Genomic DNA, 21,109 nt, shown 5'->3' on the forward strand with positions numbered 1-21,109 from the left:
AGCCCCCTCCATAGACTGTTAAGCTTCCAGGATTGCCTACCTCATCTTTAGTCGCTGTCAAAAGAAGTCACATTGGTTGCTTTAAAACACCTTGTCATCACATCATTTTGCTTTCTGTCAGTGATGGAATTCAATGCCTTGCACACACTAGGCAAGTGCTCTACCATGACACTGCACCTCTGTCTCTGTTTTCTCTTTCTCCCTCTCACCCCCACCTCCCTCACCCCTTCTTTCTTCTCTTCTTCTGACAGGGCCTCCATTTGTAATACAGGCTGGTTCGGAGCGCACTCTTCCTGCTTCTCCTTCCTCCCAGACCTAGAGAGCTAGCGGGGCTCTAGGCAGGCACCACCTGTAACCCAAGCCCCTAAATTTTGCAACCAGGAAGCAAAAGCTGAGACACTCTAAGCTGAGCCCTTATTTCTCAGGGCATGGCACATCACCATTTCTTCCACACTATTCAAAATTTATTTACCTAGCTCTTGAGACAAGGTGTTATGCAGCGTCTCAAGTGCTAGGATTACAGGGGTACCTCCATGCCTAGTGATTAAATATTTATAAGCGTCTTTTGGTTACTAACACCAGCCAGCTTCGATAAAAGGGAGCACAGTAAGGCGGTTCCTGAGGCTTGCTGGGGGCAGGGGGAGGAGTCTGGCCTCTGTGGGAATCACAGCAGCGGATTCCTTCACTCCAGTCCCCTCCCACAAAATGGCTCTGGACAGTGTCACAACCCTGACAATCAGTTCAGATTCCTAGCCCTTAAACCATCCTGCAGCCTTAGGGGCTTACGTTCAGGTCTTACAGCTAAGAAGGGGTCCAGGCAGGCCTAGACACCTGGGAATAGTTCACCTCAACTGCGGAATCAGAATAACCTGGAAATAACACGTCCTAGCTTGGGGTTGTATTTGAAAAAAAAAAAAGAAAGAAAAGAAAACAAACAAACAAACAAACAAACAAAAAAACCCCCACAATGTTATCTTTTCCGAGTGCCCTTTTAAAATCTTCCTGATTGCAACAGTAACGACCCTGTAACAAGGTACATTCCGACAGATGGAGACAAGGTTTCTCTGTGTAGCTTTGGCTGTCCTGGACTCACTTTGCACACCAGACTTACCTCGAACTCATAGAGATCCACCTGCCTCTGCCTCTCGGTATGCTGGGAATACAGGTGGCAACGGGCTCAGACCTGGGGTTTTATTTTTTATTCCCCCCCCAGACCTGGGGTTTTAATTAGTTTTTTTGTTTTGTTTTGTTTTTTACAAAAGTTGGCCTGTAGGTAGGAAAGGGCAAGCGCAGGTTAGAGAGCGCACATCCGTCAATTCTAGCGCTTGAAAGGCTGAAGCAGGTCTAGGCCAGTCTTGGCTACAGGAGATTTGTTTCAAAAAGAGGAGGGGGCGGGAATTATTAAAATAAGAGGAAAAGTCTTTAAGGCCTGAGTACCCGGGCGTTGCGACAAGACAGGAAGGAAGCGGGACACCTGATTTAGGCCTGGCCCAGGTGCTGGCTGCTCACTGGCGCAGGTTGCACCTGTAAGTGAAGTCCGTTCCCGCGCAGTAGACTGTGGGCGAACGAGCTAGGGGTTTACAGAAGCGCCCCAGGCGCGGGCGGGGGCCCGGCTGGCGCGCGGGGAGGTGGAGGCTTCAGGCTGGGGCGGCGCCTTCGCCTCCGGCTGGGCTGCGGTAGGACCGCGGGGCCGCCGCTCCATCGGCGACATCTTGGTGGAGGACGCGCTTGGGGGAAAACGCTGGTCACGCTGTAGCTGCTGCGCCACTATCTCTGCTGACCTCTCGAGCGCGCAGGATCGAACGCGCAGGAGGTAAGGCGGCTGCTCCTGGAGTCCCCACTCCTTGTCCAGAAGGGTGCCTGGGGAGCTAGATCCCACGTTTCGGCGGCACCCTGAGTCCGGGAGTCTCCACCTCTACAGGGTGGGGCCGACCCCAGGTGACCACCCACGAGTGCCTTTCCACCTGGCTAGGTCTGGTCGCCTGGAATCCCTCCTGGAACCTCGCCCCCGCTACTACCTGAACCACTGGGCCCTCCCGGCCCGGGACTCCGCCCCCGCCAGGACTCCGCCCCTCTCCCAGAAACAACCCGTCACAGACCCGCCCCCACTCCGCCCCTCCTTGCCCCAGCCTCCGCCCTCCGGTCCGGGCGGGGCTCCGGGTTTGAACCGCGCGGCGGGCCTGGCCTCCGAGTCGGGTCGGGCCCATAGGCGGCAGCGCGGAGCAGGCAGTCGGCGGCGCGCGGCATCATGTCCCCAGGCAGCGGGGTGAAGAGCGAGTACATGAAGCGCTACCGGGAGCCGCGCTGGGACGAATACGCGCCGTGCTACCGGGAGCTGCTGCGCTACCGCTTGGGCCGCCGGCTGCTGGAGCAGGCGCACGCGCCCTGGCTCTGGGACGCCTGGGGTCCGGACAGCCCCTCGGACAGCTCGGCCTCACCCAGTCCGGCGCCCAAGGGCGCGTTAGGGGAGCCCTCGGCACCCTCTGCGCGGGAGGAGGAGCAGCGGGTGGGGGAGCGCGGCGCGGAGCTGCGGGACGCGGAGGAGCAGAACGCGGTGCAACCAGGTACGGGCACGGCGGGTCGCTGGGACTACCGAGCTGCGCGGTTCTAGCTTCTCTGGGCAGGCGCTTCCTGTTTTGGTTTGGTTTGGTTGAGGTTGATAGAATCCGCTTGCTGAACTAAGCGGGGGAGGTGCGGGCCGCGTCTCCGTCTTCCCACCCCGGATTTCCCTAATTTGGTGACTCTTAACGGAGCTCTTTATGACCTCCAAGTGCCACCGTCTCCCCCTCCTTGGTCTCAGGCAGTGCCCGGCTCAGTGAGTCCTCGATCCACCAGATTTGGGGAGGAGGGGGTCTGTTTCCGCGCATCCCTCTCATTCAAAAGATGACCCACGAAGTTAGGAACACCTGAGCTGTCATAATGAGGTCATAGCTGTCTATGTGAACTCCTTGGCTTAGTCGATCTGTCTCTGAAGAATGATGTGCATCTATCTGTGGACGAACCCTCTTTGTATACACTGGTTAGGCTGTGAGCCGCTTTTCCCGCTGTTGTGGAGTGGGGCTGTCCTCAGAAAGGCCTGGAGGGTGCCTGCCTGGGCTCGGGCCGCGCTTCAGCACAACTGGAGATCACTGTGGTGGACAGCCACCTCCTCGAGAGCCTATGAGAGTCTAGTGATAAAAATTACTCAGCCATTGGTCTAGGAATATGTATTTTCTCAACTGACCTTCAAATAGTCATACGATGGGGCCTTTGTTTTTAATCTCAGTTTTGTAAACAAAAGACTTGGGAGCTCGGGATCCGTGGTCAGACTCTGAAAGGATCCAGTTGGTTGCTTTGCTCTTGGTTACTGTTTGGCTGTCCTCAGTTCCTGCGTGGCTGGGCTGCCTCTTCGTCATCGGGTCGTTTGTGACGTTTACCGTGGCTTCAGTGATATGGTTAGAAATTAGAGTGGCAGAAGGTAGCTGGGGGGCTAGGAGCCTGCCTGCCAGTTATTACGGTGCAAACAGCCCTTGCTAACGAGGAGGTTTACTTTATTGCGAAGAGGGCTCTCCTTTTCCCCTCCGTGGTTTGACTAGGTTACCTGCTCTCTCTCTGTGCTATATGAAAGCTGTTGACAACCCTTTAGTGTGCTTGGAGCCCCGAGTTCGTGATTACTTGGGTTTCCATGGAGATACTGAGCCCTCCCCCAAAGATTTGCAAAATCCCTGCTAAATTTTTTTGGTGTGTAGGCATTAGGGAAAGTAGATGTGCCCTGCTTTCCGGCTTCTCATCCGTCACCAGCTTTTTTTGCATGGCTCCTGTGCGCCAGCGTCAATATAAAAAGTGTTCCTGGTGGCTCTTTATATAGTAGGTGAGCCACCGGTTTGCATCGCTCTGAAATGCATTTCCCTTGCTTTTACTGCAAGTCAACCCCCATCCCTCCCCTACCCCCTCCCCCACCCCTTCCCCCACCCCCACTCCACACACAGTTTCTCTCTGTAGACCAGGCTGGCCCTGAACTCAGATCCACTTGCCTCTGCCTGCTGAGTGCTGGGATTAAAGGTGTGCGCTATCCCCGCCCAGCTGCAAGGATTTTTACATAAAGAATCTTGTAGCTTCAGGAAACCTATTACAAAAACTTAATTACAAGCAGGTGCCTACTTGTCAGGTGACCCCGCTTCCAGCTCCTCTATTTTTCCCCTCATGTGTCTTTTTGTGGTACTGACTGATGACTGAATTCAGGACCTTGGGTGTCCTAGGCAAATGCCCTACCACAGAACTGCACTCCCAGCTCCCTTTGTATCTTTTGTTGTGAGACAGGGTTTCACTAAGCCACACTGGCCTCAAACTTCTGTAGCTCAGGCTGGCCTCAGATGGATGACCGTTCTGTATCAATCTCCTGAAAGGGTATCTGGTTTCTGGTATTATAGGCCTGTGCTGCCAAGCCCAGCCACTTTTTTTATTTGTATTCTTATTTTGGGACCACGTCTTACTATGATGCCCAGATTGGCCTCAAACTCCTGGGTTTAAGCCATTCTTCTGCCCCAGTTTCCTGAGTAGCTCAGTCTACAGGTGCGCACCATCACTCCTGGCGAGTATTTACTACCTTTATTGACACTGATTGGTAACCTCCCACCCCCAGTTTTTACCTTGGCTCATCACTTTATTTCGACTCTCCTGTTGCACACATGCTTGTTTCCACACTTTCTTTTTGTTTTTTGTTTGTTTGCTTTTCCCCAGACAGGGTTTCTCTGTGTAGCCTTGGCTGTCCTGGGCTCGCTTTGTAGACCAGGCTGGCCTCGAACTCACAGCGATCTGCCTGCCTCTGCCTCCCCAGTGCTGGGATTAAAGGCATGTGCCACTGCGCCCGGCCCACCACACACATTCTTTTTAGCCACTGTAGTCTCTGTGATACTGGGCCCACAGAAATGGACAGGGGCTCAAAGTTTGACCTACTTCGCTTCTCTGGGCCCTTTTCCTCCCTCACACAATGTTGCCAGTTCGCCATCACACTCGCCTTAACTCATCCCTTGGGGCTACTGACCTACTTCTATCTGGCCTGCCTGCAGCCTTTGTGGCAGGCCTGGCCTGCCACTTGTCATCTACAGAGGGTCCTTGGCATTGCGTCAGGAGGCACTTCCAGCTTCCCCTCACAGGTGGGAGTCACCGTCATGTTTTGACTTACCCCCTTATTGGTAGAGGTCATCTACCAGCTTAAGAAAGGACAGGTAGAAAGTTGAATTTCTGAGGGGAAAAAAAAAACCTCATAATTTTTGAGTTTGTGATGATTGCTCATTGTTTCTAAAACATCTGGAGACGACAAGTGTGGTGGCTCATGCCTGTAATCCCAGCACTCGGGAAGCAGAGGCAGGTGAATCTCTGTGAATTCAAGGCCAGCCTGGTTTACAAAGTGAGTTCAGAAGCCGGGCGTGGTGGCGCACGCCTTTAATCCCAGCACTCGGGAGGCAGAGGCAGGTGGATTGCTGTGAGTTCGAGGCCAGCCTGGCCTACAAAGCGGGTTCAGGCCAGCCAAGGCTACACAGAGAAACCCTGTATCGAAAAACCAAAAAAAAAAAAACAACAAAGTGAGTTCAGGACAGCCAAGGCTACACAGAGAAACCCTGTCTCAAGAAAAACAAAAACAAAAACAAAACCCAAACCATCTGGAGACATTCTTGACCCATACCTGTAAGTGCCTCCAGGGGCTGTTAGACTCCTTTGTTTGTCCTGACTCTCAGGAATTGATATAGGTCACCTGCAAATCCCCAAACCAAACCCTCTTAATTTTTTTCCTTTGTTTTTTATGTGTGTGGGTTTTTCCTTTTATATCTGTGCACCGTGTGCATGCAGTACCCCTGGAGGCCAGAAGATGGTGTTATCCCCTGGAACTGGAGGTTGTGAGCCTCCACGTGGATGCTGAGAATAAAACCTTAACCATTGGACTCCTCTCTCTCTAGTTCCCAAATGCTCTTTAATTCTGGGGCATCTTGACTTATTTTATCCGTTTCTCCTTTTTTCGGGGAGAGGGGTGTGAGTTAGTTTTATGGTGGGAGGATTGGAACTCAAGACTTTGTATATTACCAGGAAAGCACTGTGCAACTGAGCCTCTGGTCTATTCTTTTTTGTTGTTGTTGTTGTTGTTGTTGTTGAAATTAAATAAAAATCATACATATTTTATAGTTCACCTTGTGATGTTTCTGCAGTTGTGTATAGTGTGTAATGCTGAAATCGAGTTAAGCACGTGTGTCCTCTCAAACCCTTGGAAGGTCAGTTGATAACAGAGTGATTGTTTGCGTACATGAAGCCCTGGGTTCAGTCTCCAGAGCAAGCAGACATGGTGGTGCATGCTTGTAACCCAGCACACTTAGGTTGAGCTGGAGACTCACAAGAGAGTTCCAGGTGTGCCTGGGCACAAAAGAAGACCTTGTTTCTAAGGGGAAAAAAGTATCCAGTTTATTGTTTGTGTAATTTACCCCCCTGTTTTGCAGATAGTTTTCCTATGAACCCAGGCTGGCTTAAACTCTGAATCCTCCACGTGGGGGAACCCCAGGAGGGCAAGATCCATGCCTACAGAAAGTATTAGGCTCTAGCGTCGTACACTGTATCTTTTCTTGTAAAAGACATTATAAGAGGGTTTTGTTTCTCTTTGCGTATTGAACAGAGTATATCTCCTCCCCTTCTTTGTTTTTGTTTCTTTTTGTTTCTAATTCTGTATCGCTCCCTGGAAGCTTTTTTTCAACCGCGTGAGGTCTGTAGGCTGCTCTCTCTTACTTGAGAGATGGCGGGGCAGAGTTCTGTAAGTCCCACCTGCCGTGTTGGAGGTGGGAGTGCTTGGTGATTAGGAACTCGGCCCCTTTCTAGCCATCCTGCTTTGAAAAACGCTGAAGACCGCCTCCAGACTTGTTTTTCCAGACAGGGTTTCTCTGTGTAGCTTGGCTGTGCTGGACTGGCTTTGTTGACCAGGCTGGCCTCGAACTCACTACCTCCAGACTTGTTTTTGTGACACTGGGGATCTAACACAGGGCTGCTGTGTGTCACCACTGGCGTCCAGATGTTAAAATGCCAGGCTGCCAGCCTGTTGCTTGTTCTACAGTCACTCTTGTCAACTACATTGTACATTTGGTAAGGTTTACCTGTGCCTTGTTTTATACAACGTGTACTCTGCCCATCGCCTACTCATGCCTGCTCCTCCCTCTTCCTGCCTCTCGTCGCTCAGCATTTTCTGGTGGGAGGCAGAGCCTTCCAGAAAATTCTTTTGTTTCTAGGTGTTCTCAAATCCAGTGCTATGCCTCTCTGTCTTTGGTCATTCCCTGTATTGCACTTTCTGAGTATGAACGCTTCATGCTGTTGAAGATTTCCTAATACCATTTAAAACCATTTCCCCTGTCACTATCATCTTTTTCTTTGCTCCCTTTCTCTTATTGAATTCCCTTTCCCTGCTTCTTTGACACAGGATTTACATTATGGCCCAGACTCATGTCACACTATAGAAATTTTCCTGCCTCAGGTTTCTGAGCACTAGCGTTATAGACCTGATGTATCATGCCCAGATTATTTTCTTTCTTTGTTGACTGATAAGCCTTTTGAACCAATTTTTGTTTTGTTTTGTTTTGTTTTTGTTTTGGGTTTTGAGACAGGGTTTCTTTGTGTAGCCTTGGCTGTCCTGGACTCATTTTGTAGAGCATGCTGGCCTTGAACTCACAGTGATCCGCCTGCCTCTGCCTACCGAGTGCTGGGATTACAGGCATGTGCCACCATGCCTGGCTTGAACCAAACTATTAACATTTGAAAATTAAGAATTTTGGGCCTGGAGAGATGGCCCAGAGGTTAAGAGCACTGTCTGTTCTTCCAGAGGTCCTGAGTTCAATACCCAGCAACCACATGGTGGCTCACAACCATCTGTAATATGATCTGATGCCCTCTTCTGGTCTGCAGGTGTGCATGCAGGCAGAGCACTGTATGCGTAATAATACATAAATAAATACTTTTTTAAATTAGGAATTTTATTTTATTGCTGGGAGTAGCGGTCCAAGCTTTTAATCCCAGCACTCAGGAGGCAAAGGCAGGTGGACCTCTGTGAGTTCCATGTCAGCCTGGTGTACATGGTGAGTTCCAGGATAGACAGAGCTGCATAGTAAAGACCCCGTCGTTAGACAAAAAAATTGATATTTATTTTTTGTATATGAGTGTTTTGCCTGCATGGATATGGTCTCCAGAGAGACCAGAAGAGGTGACCAGGTCTCCTGGGACTGGAGTTGTAGACAGCTGCGGGCCACCATGTGGCTTCTGGGAGTGGAGCCTCTCCATCCTTGCACTTTAACCTGCTTACGTGCTTACAGGCGTGAGATACTGCGCCCATCTCTGTCTTTTTTGTTAAAATATGTACCCGTGGGCCGGGGAGACGGCTCAGTGGGTAAAGGCGGTTGCCGCCAAGTCTGATAACCTGACTTTGCCCCCTGGGTCCCACTTGGTGGAAGGAGCCAATGCCTGCAAGTTGTGCTCTAACCTCTACAGGCATACATGTGCCCAGACACACACACACACACACACACACACACACACACACACACACACACACACACACCACGTCATGGGGGAGGACCTATGTGCTTATATTTAAGGACAAGGCCTGAAAGTGCTTTCAGGGGCCCTGATGAGAGGCCTTGGGGTAGTTTATTGGCTGGGTCAGAGAAAGCCACAGGTGTTTCTCTGCGGCATTTAAAGCTTACCCTCTGGGAGTCTCCTGTGTGCCCGTCCCAGATGGTGTCTCCAATCTTGCCCCAGGGGAACCGGCCAGTCTGCCACTTAGAGGCCAGGAGGGAAGCTGTAGGGGAGGGCTGTCTGCGTGCTGAGGCCTCCCGTCCTGGTAGGAAGGTATCACCCTGGCTTCTGCTGTGCTGGGGTCCCAGACTTGGGACCCCTCCGCTTCTCCATCTTGCCAGTGTTCTGGCATTCAGAGAGGAGAGGACTGGGTACTTTGAGTAGACTTTGAAAGAAAGAGGCTGGGTGGTGGGTGGTGTTGCACGGCTTCAATCCCAGCACTCGGGAGGCAGGTGGATCTTTGTGAGTTCGAAGCCAGCCTGGTCTACATGTGAGTTCCTGGACAATAAGAGAGAGAGAGGGGGAGAGAGAGAGAGAGAGAGAGAGACAGACAGACAGACAGACAGACAGACAGACAGACAGACACAGAGAGAGACAGAGACAGAGAGACAGAAATGAGAGAATTATCCATTGCTGCAAAACAAAACTCAGTCCAAACCTAACTACTCCTGAAGCATTGTAGCCTGTGTTGGGCTAGACACGGGCCCCTTTCCAAGGCAGACACACCTTGTCTGATAAGTATTATCCTTGGCCTCTGCTGAGAGGTCAGCCGAGCTGTTGCTCGATCAACACTTGCAAGGCTTTCTCCTATGCTGGGCCCTCCTCTCACAGTGAAGATGGTCTCTAGGACAGCACACAATAAAACAGCTTGATGGAGAGCCTTGCCTTTCCAGTTTCTCTGTGGATCAGACAGAACCTTTCCCTCTTAACCTGCCTTCCTTACAAGTTATGGAAGTCTCTTCAAGGCTGGAGTTGGGAATGCCCTAATCTAGTTATCAGTGGAGATGTGTGCATTGCTTTTCAGAAGGATGTGGGGTCAGGGCTGGCTGGTGCTGGGCCTTTGGAAAGAAAGCCCACTGCCCTGGTCCTGTGAGAACTCTGTGCCGTGTGGACCCTTTCTGGGCCCACAGCGATTGCCTTGGGCCTCCCTGCAGGCAGTGGGCCTCCTCTGATCTAAGTCTGTGTCACTCTCGTATCTGCTTCTCTCGATGTTTTCGTGAACCTTCTGTGTGATCCCGTTGCTTCCCCTGTCCTTTGTCGTCGTGTCTTTTGGCCTTTACTAAGTGGGACTTTGGAAAGGAAGAGGTCTAAGCGCATGTTCGCAGTGTTCATTTAAACAGAACCTCCTGCCTTATTTTTTGCTTAGGTGCATATGTACATGTGTGTACATGTGTGTGAATATGCACATGTGCATGCAGATGCCTTTGAAGGACATAGATTTCATGAAGCTGGAATTATGAACAGCCCTGAGCTACCTAAGTTCCCTGCACTAGCTGCCATTTCTCCAGCCTCTGCTCTTTCTCCCTCTCTCTCCCTCCCTCTCTCTCCCTCCCTCCCCCTCTCTCTCTCCCTCCTCTCTCCCCTCCCCCCCATTCATTCACTCACTATTCATTGATTTACTTGTTTATGTAGAATTAGGGTTTCCCTATGTAGCCCTAGCTAGCCTAGGAACTCTGTAGACCAGGCTAGCCTTGAGCTCACAGAGATCCACCTGCATCTGGGTGCTAGGATAAAAGATGTGCACCACACCAATACCTGGCCTATTACTTTCTTGTTCAGGTTGGCCAGAAATTTGTGAATCTGTTTAGTTTTTTGTTTTGTTTTGTTTTTTTAAACAAACTAACTTTTGTCTATTAGGTTAGGTTGGTTTTTTCTTTTGTACCCAAAGAACTTTTATCTATGTGGATTCTTTTCTTAGGGGTCTTACTGTGTACCTCTGGATAGCTTGGAGCTCACTGGATAGTTGGCCGAAAGCACAACAAAGATCTTCCCGCCACTGCCTCTTGAGCGCTTGGATCAAAGGAATGCGCCACAACACCCAGCTCTGTTTTTCTTGTTCCCTTTTTTTTTTTTTTTTTTTTGGGCTTTTTTTGAGACACAGTCTCACTATGTAGCCCTTGGCTGCCCTGGAACTCACTCAGTAGACCAGGCTGGCCTGGAACTCAGAGAGATCCCCTGCCTCTGCCTCTAATAACAGGAATTAAAACCACTATGCTCTGGTTTTGTGGTGTGTGTGTGTGTGTGCGCGCGCGCGTGTGTGTGTTCCTGAGATAGGAACCTTGGCTGTCCTGGCCTCGAACTCAGAGATCCGCCTGCGTCTGCTTCCCTAGCGCTGGTATTAAAGATGTGGGCCACGACTGCTGTTGGGTGTGGTGACACACACCTTTAATCCCAGCACTTGAGAGGCAGAGACATGTAGATCTCTGTGAGTCTGAGGCCAGCATGGTCTACAAAGTAAATCCAGGACAGCCAGGGATCTGTTAAACAGAGAAACCCTGTCTTGGAAAAAAAAAAAAAAAAAAAAAAAGGCAGAGCGAGAAGATCTTACTACTCAGCCCAGGATAACTTTGATCTGGAGGTCCTCCATCGACCTCCCCTGGGGTTACAGGCACCTGCTCCCTCATAACCCACGTTGACCTCAGAGTTAGTATGCAGCTGAGATGACCTTAAACTCCATTGCTCTGCTTCCATCTCCCAAGTGTGATTACAATGGAAACTTTAACTTGTAAAATAGAACACAAAGTTTACCTTTTTTTTTTTTTAGTATATGTGCTGCCGAAGCGAACACCAAAGTTTACCATTTTAACCTTCTTAAAATATGCAGTTCCTGGCGCTAAGTACACCATGTGTTTTACAACCGTATGTTTTGTTTTTGACTCATGATTGTTTAAATATGGTTTCTCTCTGTTTCTTTGTCTCTCTGCACCTCTCTCTCTCTCTCTCTCTCTCTCTCTCTCTCTCTCTCTCTCTCTCTCTCTGTGTGTGTGTGTGTGTGTGTGTGTAGACCAGAGGAGGATGTCAGGTGTCCTGCTTTCGCACTGTCTGCCTTCTTCCTTTGAGTCAGGCTCTCCCACTGAACTTGGAGCTAGGCTGGTGCCCTTTGAGCTGCAGTGATCTTTTCTTCACCGGACACTGAGCGCTGGGGTCACCAGTGCACAGTGTTTCACCTGACCCTTTTCCATGTGCTGGGGTTTGAACTCAGGGTCTCAGGCTTACACATCAAGCACTCTTACCCACTGAACCATTTCAGTCCCTGGGGGTGTTTTTAAATTTCAAAAATGGGATGTCTTATTGTTGCTGTTTTGAGACTGGTCTTTACTCTGTAAACATGTGTTGAAATAGGATTTTAAAAGCATACACTTATATGTGATTATCATGCACCAAGCTTGCCTAGAAGTCAATGTGTAGACCAGACTGATCTCAAATTTATAGTAGTCTCCTTGTCTCAGCCTGCCTCGTGCTGGGGTTCCAAGTGTTAGCGACCACACTGAGCTAAAAAATGAAAGAGATTTGGAAGTTAAATTTAATACATGTAGCTGCATTTCCCAAATGGTTGCGAATACGTTCTGTGTAATTTCAGTTTATGTAAGTCCGGTTCTGTAAGTGTGTGAAGATTCCCTTTAATGGCTTCGCCTGTGGAAAGCTTGTTTGCGTTCCACATCTGCTTGATGCGAATGCGCCATCTCTACCCACCGGGTCTGACCCGCTCTTCCCCTTCAACCAGACTCTTCAGAACAGCTCCATGGGAGGAGGTGCATTTTCTGTAGTATCTACTGTGGTGTTACCGCCTGGTTGACCTGTGACATGCCTAACAGAGGAGCACAACCATCTCATTTTCTTTACTTTTAGTTTACTTGAAGTTATTTGTAATAGCCACAGGTGGCCACAGGCTACTGTCTTGGGCAGCTCCGTTCTGGAGACTGGGTTTAATTCAATTTTCTCTTGCTTGGTGAGAGAAGCATCTTCCCCTTCATCTCGTGGGAAATGCTGTTTTTGTTTGCCTGAAAATACCCTTATTTTGAGTACATCATCCTCTCAAATAGGATCTGAGAAGCATATACTTATATCTAATTACCATGTGGCAGGCACGACTCAGAGAGTTTTATAAATATTGAAATTACAGTGATACGTTCTAGCTCTTTTCTTCTGCTCTGTCCATCTTTTGTTTGGTGCTGAGAATAATTTTCAAGCATTATCTTTTTTCCTTAAGCACAGAGCGTGAGCACCATTATTTCCACAGTCTGTAGATGATCATTTAAGTATCTTAAGTCTGTTGTTCCAGCGGGTTGTCTCAGCATTGTTATCTTTTCTGGGGGTGCTGGGCTATGTGACGCTGTGGTAATTGTGGGTGAAAATCATTTGTTGGAGTCATTTGGACCCTGGGGTCCTGCATGGGTCCTTCGGGGAGTGACTTTTGTACTTTACTGTGCTGTTTTGGGCCCTGTGGTAAGGAGGGTTGATCCAGCCGCTCAGCAGAGCTATCTCCACTGCTCCGACACGTCGCTGCATCCCTGACCCTCATGTCCCCTCCTGTCCCCACCTCTACCCCCCAAGAGCCTCTTGGATCTTTCTCAGCCGGATCATTAAATAAGTGTCCCAGGGATCAGAGTGTGCCCTTTTGGCTTCCTGCTCCACATTTCTCCTGGGCGGTGCCCTGCACTCAGACTGGGTCCCCAGGGCAGTCTCCTCTCTCAAGGTGCCTGTGGATGTGTACTGTCAGCCTGCCTGGTGGTTCCCTCCTTTGGGGGTCCTTCCTTCATGCCTGGGATACCTTGGGTCCATGGATAGGAGGGCCATCCACTTAGAGCATCTGTGGAGACCAATCAGGTCCTCCTGCCCTGCCCGCCCACCCCCTCCCGCCCCCTCCACCCCCAGTGTCAGCATGGTACCTGTGTGCCTGTTTACCTTGGTCCTCTGTCAGCTTTTCCTGGCGGGCGCTGGGCCCTGTTCTCTCATCCAACCCATCTGCAAATATAGAGAGGACCACGCCATTCCTAAGCTTGGAATCCATAACCCCCCATGATTTCTAAGGTACCATCACCCCACCTCCAAGCCAAGCTTGGCACAGAAAGAAAGGCTTTATTTCCCTGCGCCATCTGCTCCCAGCCCGTAGCTGTAGACACTGCATGCGCACGTGTCCTTAGAACTGTTTATTATTCCCTCTTCCCTTCAGTGGCTGTTCCTTCCCTGGGTCACTGCCTGGTCAGCATCAGCTTCCTCCTCGCAGAAGGTATTATTGTCCTCTCTGGGCAGGCTGCCCTGGGAGACCTGGAGGAGAGGAGCAGGAGAGACCCGCAACTCAGGCCCCCCCACAGTTCCTCAGTCTCCACTCCCGATCTGCAGAGGTCCTGCCCCATACTTCTATTTCTCTTCCCCTCACCCTACACGAAGTTAGGAAGGGTCTGCGTATGACACGCAGAAAAACACTCGGGCTGTGAATAGACTCAGGTAGAACCTGGTGTCCCTCCACCTTGTGAAGTGCCCCTACTGGGGTTGCAGCCTAGTATGTAGATGTTAGACCAGGCTTGCTTGCATCACAGGATGCATAAGCTGCTCAGGAAGATGAATGGGTTGGCAGAGCTAAGGAAGCCAAGTCAGAGGTAAAGGCTTGCTGCAGTCAGGCATGCCCTGTCAGGATCGCCCGCACAGTGCACACGCTCTTGGAGAGGAATATGATGCCCAGCCAAGGGCGGCAGGGCTCAGGTCTATCCTCTGAGGGGACCCGGCCTTGTAACAGCAGTCTGCGTGGTTGTCAGGAAGAGCCGAGCTCCGCATCAGCTGATGGAGGGGATGCGCAGTTCCTGAGCTGCGGCTGACTCATGCAGAGCTCATTCCAGGCTGTGTAGGTGGGAAGGAAACAGCCTCGAGAAGGGTTGATGCAGAAAATCACGTCCTGCAAATGTCAAACCCCCAGAAGGTAGGTAAGGGAATCTGAGCCATCCTGGAGTGTTTTTTCTTGTACCTGATGTTCTCCTCAAGTTAGGCAGCCATATCCCCACCATTTCCCTCGGTTTCCCCAGCTCCTGCTGATGCCATCCAGGCCCCTGCCTCACACCGCACGTGTCAGTTACTTTTCACTTCACTGTGGTTTAGATACCTGGTAAGAAACAATTGAAGGCAGGAGGGGTTGCTCTTGCCTGTGCTTGGAGAGGGTGTGGTCCATCCCGATGAGGGAGGCATGGCAGCGTGCATGGCAGCTAAGGGGGGCTGCTCACTTGTATCTCTTGATGCTTCAGGATATAACTGAACCAGGATATCAGGTCAAAACTGGGATCAAGCTATAACCCATAATACTCATTCTGTGGTGACTCATCTCCTCCATCAAGACTCCATAACCCCCTAAAGCCACACCCCTAGCTGGGGACCAGGTGTCAAAGCACATGGCTGATGGGGACATTACGTAGCCAAACACAGCACTGTGGCCCCGTCCTGTGAGGTCACTTCTTCTCGCACTGGCGATATGCTGTAGAGGGCTACACTCAGGTGAGTGGCTGTGGTGGCCCTCTTCCTGTTGTGAAAAGGGCCCTTAGACCCAGCTGGACAGCCACCTATGCTGGAGGCCCAGGTAAGGAGGTTCCCCACAATCAGTGTGCATCATAAAGGAAACAGAAGGGTGGAATTCCAGGGAGTGACTTAGTGACTTTCAGCAGCTGCCCAGCGGGGACAGCCTCATTAGCCCCCAGAGGAAGCTTACAGATGGATGCATGCACACTGGGGCTTGTGGCAGGAGCTCCCAAGGCGTCATAGCTGTGATGAGCCCTGAGGATGGCGGCCAAGGTTGCTCTGGAATTGTTTTGGCTTTAATGTTGGTAGCTTTGTCGTCCGTTTTTAAAAATAAGATAAACGGTTTGTTAGTTATTTTATGAAATTATTTCCATAGCTTGCTTTAAGTAAAATGTGTAGAGTTGAGCCACAGAAAAACATGTAGCTGGCTTGACATTTTTTATTATTTTTCAATTAAATTAAGTCATTATTTATAAACTTAGGTTTAAAGTTATTTCTATCTTATCTCGTTCCCTTTTTTCAAAAGCACCGCCAAAAAAAGACACAGAAGAAAAACCTGACCAGCAAACCGGGACAGGAGAGGCTGACAGGGCGTCCGGTGGCCCTGTCCCGCGGCAGCAGCCTAGTGCCTTGTTTGCCAGAGGAAGTAAGAAGGCAGCCAGAAGCCCTCAAAGACCAACAAGCAAAACAAGAGAGAACAAGCACCCGTTTGCTCTCTATGGCTGGGGAGAGAAGCAGATGGACACCGGCAGCCAGAAGACGCACAATGTCTGCGCATCGGCCTCTGCCCACGAGGTGCGCCTTGGAAGGGCGAGTTGGCCACGTGTGGCCAAAAGGCCTTTCTTTATGGCTACTGATGCTTTGGGCCTTGGGGGGCGGGGGGCCTTGGGTGGCGTGGGGGCTCTGGTCCTAGGAAGATGAAGTAGACTTTGGTTGACTGGGGCTACAGCCAGGGCTAAGGTCTGCTGATGGGAAGGCCAGGATGTCATTGTGGCGTATGAGTTCTGTGTTCTGGGCCACAGGGAAAGTAAAACAGGAGCTGGAGCTATCCCCTGGAGAGGCCACAGTTCCTTCTGCGTTGGTAACTTGGTGTCCTTAACCAAAGGCTTTTTCCTTGGCATGTATGACTACTTAGCATCCACTGGAGACTTCTGTTTTTCCTTCTGATGAGATTCAACTTGCGGATTTCCTATTTATCTGCAGTAGTGTGGGATTTTTTGTTTGTTTTTTTGTTTTGGCTTTTCGAGACAGTATTTCTCTGGGTAGTCTTGCCTGTCCTGGACTCACTATGTAGACCAGGCTGGCCTTGAACTCACAGAGATCCACCTGCCTCTGCTTCCTGAGTGCTGGGATTACAGGCGTTGTGCCACCACTGCCTAGCTGTTTTTTTTTTTAATTACTTACTTACTTCTAATTTTATGTACATTAGTGTCACCTGCATGTGTGACTGTGTGAAGGTGTCACATTCTCTGGAGCTGGAGTTACAGACATTGGTGAACTGCCATGTGGGTGCTGGGAATTGAGCCTGGGTCCTCTGGAAGAGCAGCCAGTGCTCTAACCACTGAGCCATCTCTCTGTAGCTCCTGCAATAGTGTTTTGTTCCCATGAGCTCCAGTCATCTGGGTCAACCTTGGTTTGTCATTCTGTCAAGACCTGAGACATTTTACACACGGAGACCCTCAGTGGTAGCCATGAAGCAGTGACTGTGTTAGCACCAGCTGAATGCCAGGGGTGCCTTAGGGACGGGCAGGAAGAAAAACGGAAAACTCGGTTTCCCTGTAATGCCAGGCAACTTCCCAGAGCAGATGCTGCTCGGTGAAGTGAGGCAAGGGAGCACTTGCGAACAGAGGGTTCTGATGAGTGAGTCTCTGGGACAATTTAACAGCGTATTATCTGTCACGGCGTAAAATCCCCTGACACTTATTTATTATTATTATATATATACTTTTGAGACAGGATCTCGCGTATCCCAAACTGGCCTGAACTCACTATGTAGCCAAGGATGACCTTGAACTTCTGACCCTCCTACCAGACGCTAGGATTACAGGCTTGTGTGCCTGCACCTGGCCGCCCTCCACACTTTTTAGTGCAGGGTTTTAAGCACTACAGACAAGTAACAAGACCCTTTTGCCTGCTTAGTGTGGGGGAGTTCCCACGGTTTCCCAGCGCTTGCTGTGGTGGCGTATGTCGTGTGGTGGGCACACCTATAATCTCAGTGCTTGGGAGGCAGAGACAGGACGGTTCCTGGAGGTTTATATCCAGTCTGATCTATGTAGTGAGTTCTGGGCCAGACAGAGCCTCATAGCAAGATCCTGTCCAATAACAAACAAACAAACAAACCCTAAAGTCAGCAGTTCTCCCAGGCTGGTCCTAGACTGGATGCAAGTTAGCAGCTCACCATTTCTATCTGAATGTTTATTTTTTTAAAAATATTTACTATTTTTAGTTATGTGTGTGTGTGTGGGCCTGTGCGTGTGAGCGCTGCTGCCCTTGAAGCTCAGACGCATCCGATCGCCGTGGAGCTAGAGTTACGGATGGGTGTGAGCCCCCAGCTTGGGTTCTGGGAATTAAGAGCTGTACTTGTTCTCACCTCTGAGCCATCTCCCCAGCCCTAAAATGTAATTTTCTGCTGCTCAGCTTTGCCATCCTTGTAACGGGATGAAATGTGGCGACAGGGTGACTTACTCTGTAAAGTGTTGCTGCCATAGACTGGCAGGGCTGGACTCCTTGCTTCAGGGAATCAGACGAGTAACATTAAGACGGGGTCTCGTGAGCCCAGGCTAGCCCTGAGCTTTCTATGTAGCCAAGGATGGCTTTGAACATATGGTCCTCTTGCTTCTATCACCCAGGTGCTGGGGTACCAGGTATGTACCACTATGCCTGGGGACAGAGCCCGGGGCTTCGTGTGTGCTAAACAGCATGGAGCCATAGCCCCACACTTTTGGTGAGATATTCTTGAAAATCGGCCCTAACCCACTTAGGCTACTACCTTTATTTTTGAACTTTCTTTAGATTCATGAATCGGCACTTCGAGCCAAGAACCGAAGGCAGGTGGAGAAAAGGAAACTGGCTGCCCAGAGGCAGCGGGCTCACTCGGTGGATGTGGAAAAGACCCTGAGGGTGAAGCCGTCCTCCGCAGAGAACCCGTGGCTGACTGAGTACATGCGGTGCTACTCAGCGAGGGCCTAGCTGCTGGGCCGCCTCTTCCCAAGTCTTTACTCAAGGAAAGCGGAACAAAAACTGTCCAGTCAGACCGCACACAGGCGGAAGAGACTGACTGGTCCTGCAAAGCTCCTCCGAGGGATTTTTCAAGAGATGGTTTTACTTTTGTGATGGCTGGTCACCTGCCTTAAGTGGGACAGACCATGGAAGCCATATGTGTTGGCTTGTTTACCAAGACAAGTCCCCCGAGTCTTGATGTTCTTGTAAGAGTTTTATTTTAAAGACTTTAATCACTGGAGACACCCACACCGAATGCCTTTAACTGGCTCTAGGCGCTTCCTGTCCACACCCTCCTGTAGCACAGTTTCCATCAGCACCACTTTCCACATCCCGTCCCAAAGCGCAGGACTCACCGGCACATCTGTGCAGTTTGCCTTGCAGGGAGCTCCAAGGAAAGCAAAGGGTGTCAGCCTGAGTCAGTGCTGCTCCCGACGAGCTTGAACGTTGGCAGCTGCGGGACGACACTTGATATAGTTCATCTCAACTCATTTTCACATAGACTGTGGTATTTAAGAATTTTCTGGCCAGAGCAAGGGTCACCCTTTCTCCTTAAATCTTCACTTAGGCACTTACTTAATATATAGTTTAATAGTTCTGGTACATTCCAGTGAGTGACGTGCAGTGCATGCTTACAGCAACGGTGACGTTTCCTTTGAGTCAGTGTCACATCCTTTTAACGTCAGCGTTTCCTTTAGAGCACGCGTGGTTCAGTCAGCTGCCTGTGCAGCCTGACCCGCCACCTCTGTCTTCTGAGATAGCAGACGAGTTTGTTGGGCGTATGGGGGTGGGACAGGCAGACGCCATTAGCGTGCTGCAACCTTCTTTCTGTTTTTTCCTCTAGGACTTAGTGACGGCTTCATGAGGCAGGCACAGTGTGGGCAGTGTAGGTTGAAACTGTGACTGCTTGATGGCCAGCCTGGTGATCTTTGCTGCCAAACTGTGGGGGGATAGGGATGGCCTGGACGTAAGTGTTCTTCCTTTAGTAGGGAACCTCTGTCAGGGTAAATGGGTGCCTTCTCCATCCTGCAGAAGAGACTCCCAGCAGGATGAGCACGGTGCTGCTCTTCCTGAGAGACGGGGAGGTCTTCTGCCCGCACCCCCTCAGCATCTGAGTTCGTTGGGTGAAACCCAGCGTTGGGGAGTGCGGATGAACATTTCCAGGATATTTTTACTTCCGGTTTTTGAGTATGATGATTTCTATCTAGAACACGCAGACTGATTTCATTCCATATAAAATTGACACATGGTGTCATCTGAAAACTGTATTAAGCTTTGAAAATGCATACCGAAGAATCATGAGTGTTTTTAAAAAAAAAAAATTTGCCTAGTTTTGTATAGTCCCTTGTGTACAGAGCACCCCTCCCCCAAACAGGTGTATATTTAATTAAAGAGTAACTTCTACATGGTGTCCAAATGCAGCCTTGTTAGTGATAACTGTGTTAACTGCAAAGTCCCCAAATGTCACATAATCAGGGTGATTGGGACAGTGGCCCAGGTTGGGAACTGCTCTTTGTAAAGCTGTGCCTTGAAGGCCTGTGTTCCCCACCCACCCATGACAGTCTCAGAAAGACAGGTGGGGACCCTGACCTTCAGTCTTGCTTAGAACACAGATGAGCATCCCTTTGCTTCCCTGTGTAGGAGTGCAGGCTGGGGTGAGGACAGGCTGCTCTGGGACTGCACTCTCTTTATTCAGAGCACAAGTGATCAGGACTTTGGAGAATATTTATGCTCGGACGTGACGAATGAGCTGTGACTCCCCCACACCTGAGTCCCTAATGTTTAGGGTTCAATTTTCCTCCTTTTAAAAAGATGGTAATTTTTAAACCTATGAAATTTTTACTAACTCGATCTTAGCAACTTTTTTCCTATCCTAGGAGCTAATATGGGTCAAGCTGCAAGGCGGTGGGATAATTTAAAATTAACTTCCATGCTGGAAACATCTGAAAGTGTCCGAGAATCCAGGCATATTTAAAATAAATGATACACAAGCCTTATAAAAAATTTGATTTTAAGGTCTTTCCCTCCCCCTTTTTCCGAGACAGGGTCTCTCTGTATAACTTTGGCTGTCTTAGACTCACTTTGTAGACAAGGCAGGCCTTGAACTCAGAGAGATCCACCTGCCTCTGCCTCCTGAGTGCTGGGAAGAAATGCGTGCACCACCACGCATGTCCCTTGATTTTAAGGTCTTAATTAAAACAACTTTCCATGAGTGGGATGTGTGCACATGTGTGTGTGTGTGTGTGTGTGCGCGCGCGCGCCTGCATGCATGTGTGTGTGACTTAACAGAATGCTGAACTGAGAACACTAAGCTCTACTGGAACAAGAAGGAGAAGAAAATAGAAACACATCCTTAAACCATATGTTTAGAAGCTGTCTGAACACTGGAGTCGGTTATGTGTGTGCTCACAGCCCCCTCCCCACAGAATGTTAGAAGTTTCAAGTTAACTGGAGGCTCTGTAGGCAGGCTTGCCTGCTCACAGTGCAGCAGCACGGGCCCGCGTCAGCTCCGATGGCATCTTTGTAGTTTGTTCCACTGAAGGCTGGCTGCTAATTCAGAGGTGTGTGCGCTCAGGTCACAGTAACTAGACTAAGTTGCCAGGGGCTATTGTCGAAGGCTTCATTTCTAAAAGGGTTCTACTGTGCTGGGAATGTAGCTCAGGGACGGGACGGTCGCCTGGCGAGCGGGAAGCACCAGAGTTCCCCGTAGAGCGAGAAGCAAACGAGGAATCTGTACAGCTTTCCGGTTAATAAAAAGGTCTTTAGAAAACTTGGCAAATGGAACTGACTCGGTGACACTCAGGAC

The 21,109-nt window shown here is 50.0% G+C and overlaps 1 protein-coding gene across 2 annotated transcripts; it reads left to right on the forward strand.

The window, feature by feature from the left end:
• The first annotated feature begins 1,175 nt into the window (after positions 1 to 1,175).
• Positions 1,176 to 19,714, forward strand: CCSAP (centriole, cilia and spindle associated protein). Of its 2 annotated transcripts, XM_084755972.1 has the most exons (4): positions 1,176 to 1,813; positions 1,973 to 2,564; positions 15,611 to 15,879; positions 18,097 to 19,714. In XM_084755972.1, exons 2-4 carry the CDS (start codon positions 2,249 to 2,251, stop codon positions 18,271 to 18,273), a joined length of 762 nt encoding a protein of 253 aa, XP_084612098.1. In that variant the 5' UTR covers positions 1,176 to 1,813; positions 1,973 to 2,248; the 3' UTR covers positions 18,274 to 19,714. The 2 variants fall into 2 exon arrangements, with proteins under 2 accessions (XP_084612098.1, XP_084612097.1); XM_084755971.1 differs by lacking the exon at positions 1,176 to 1,813 and having other exon boundaries at positions 1,820 to 2,564.
• The last annotated feature ends 1,395 nt before the right edge of the window (positions 19,715 to 21,109 follow it).

This window comes from Acomys minous (assembly GCF_964271855.1).
Source record: "Acomys minous genome assembly, chromosome: 14".
Lineage (NCBI taxonomy): Eukaryota > Metazoa > Chordata > Mammalia > Rodentia > Muridae > Acomys > Acomys minous.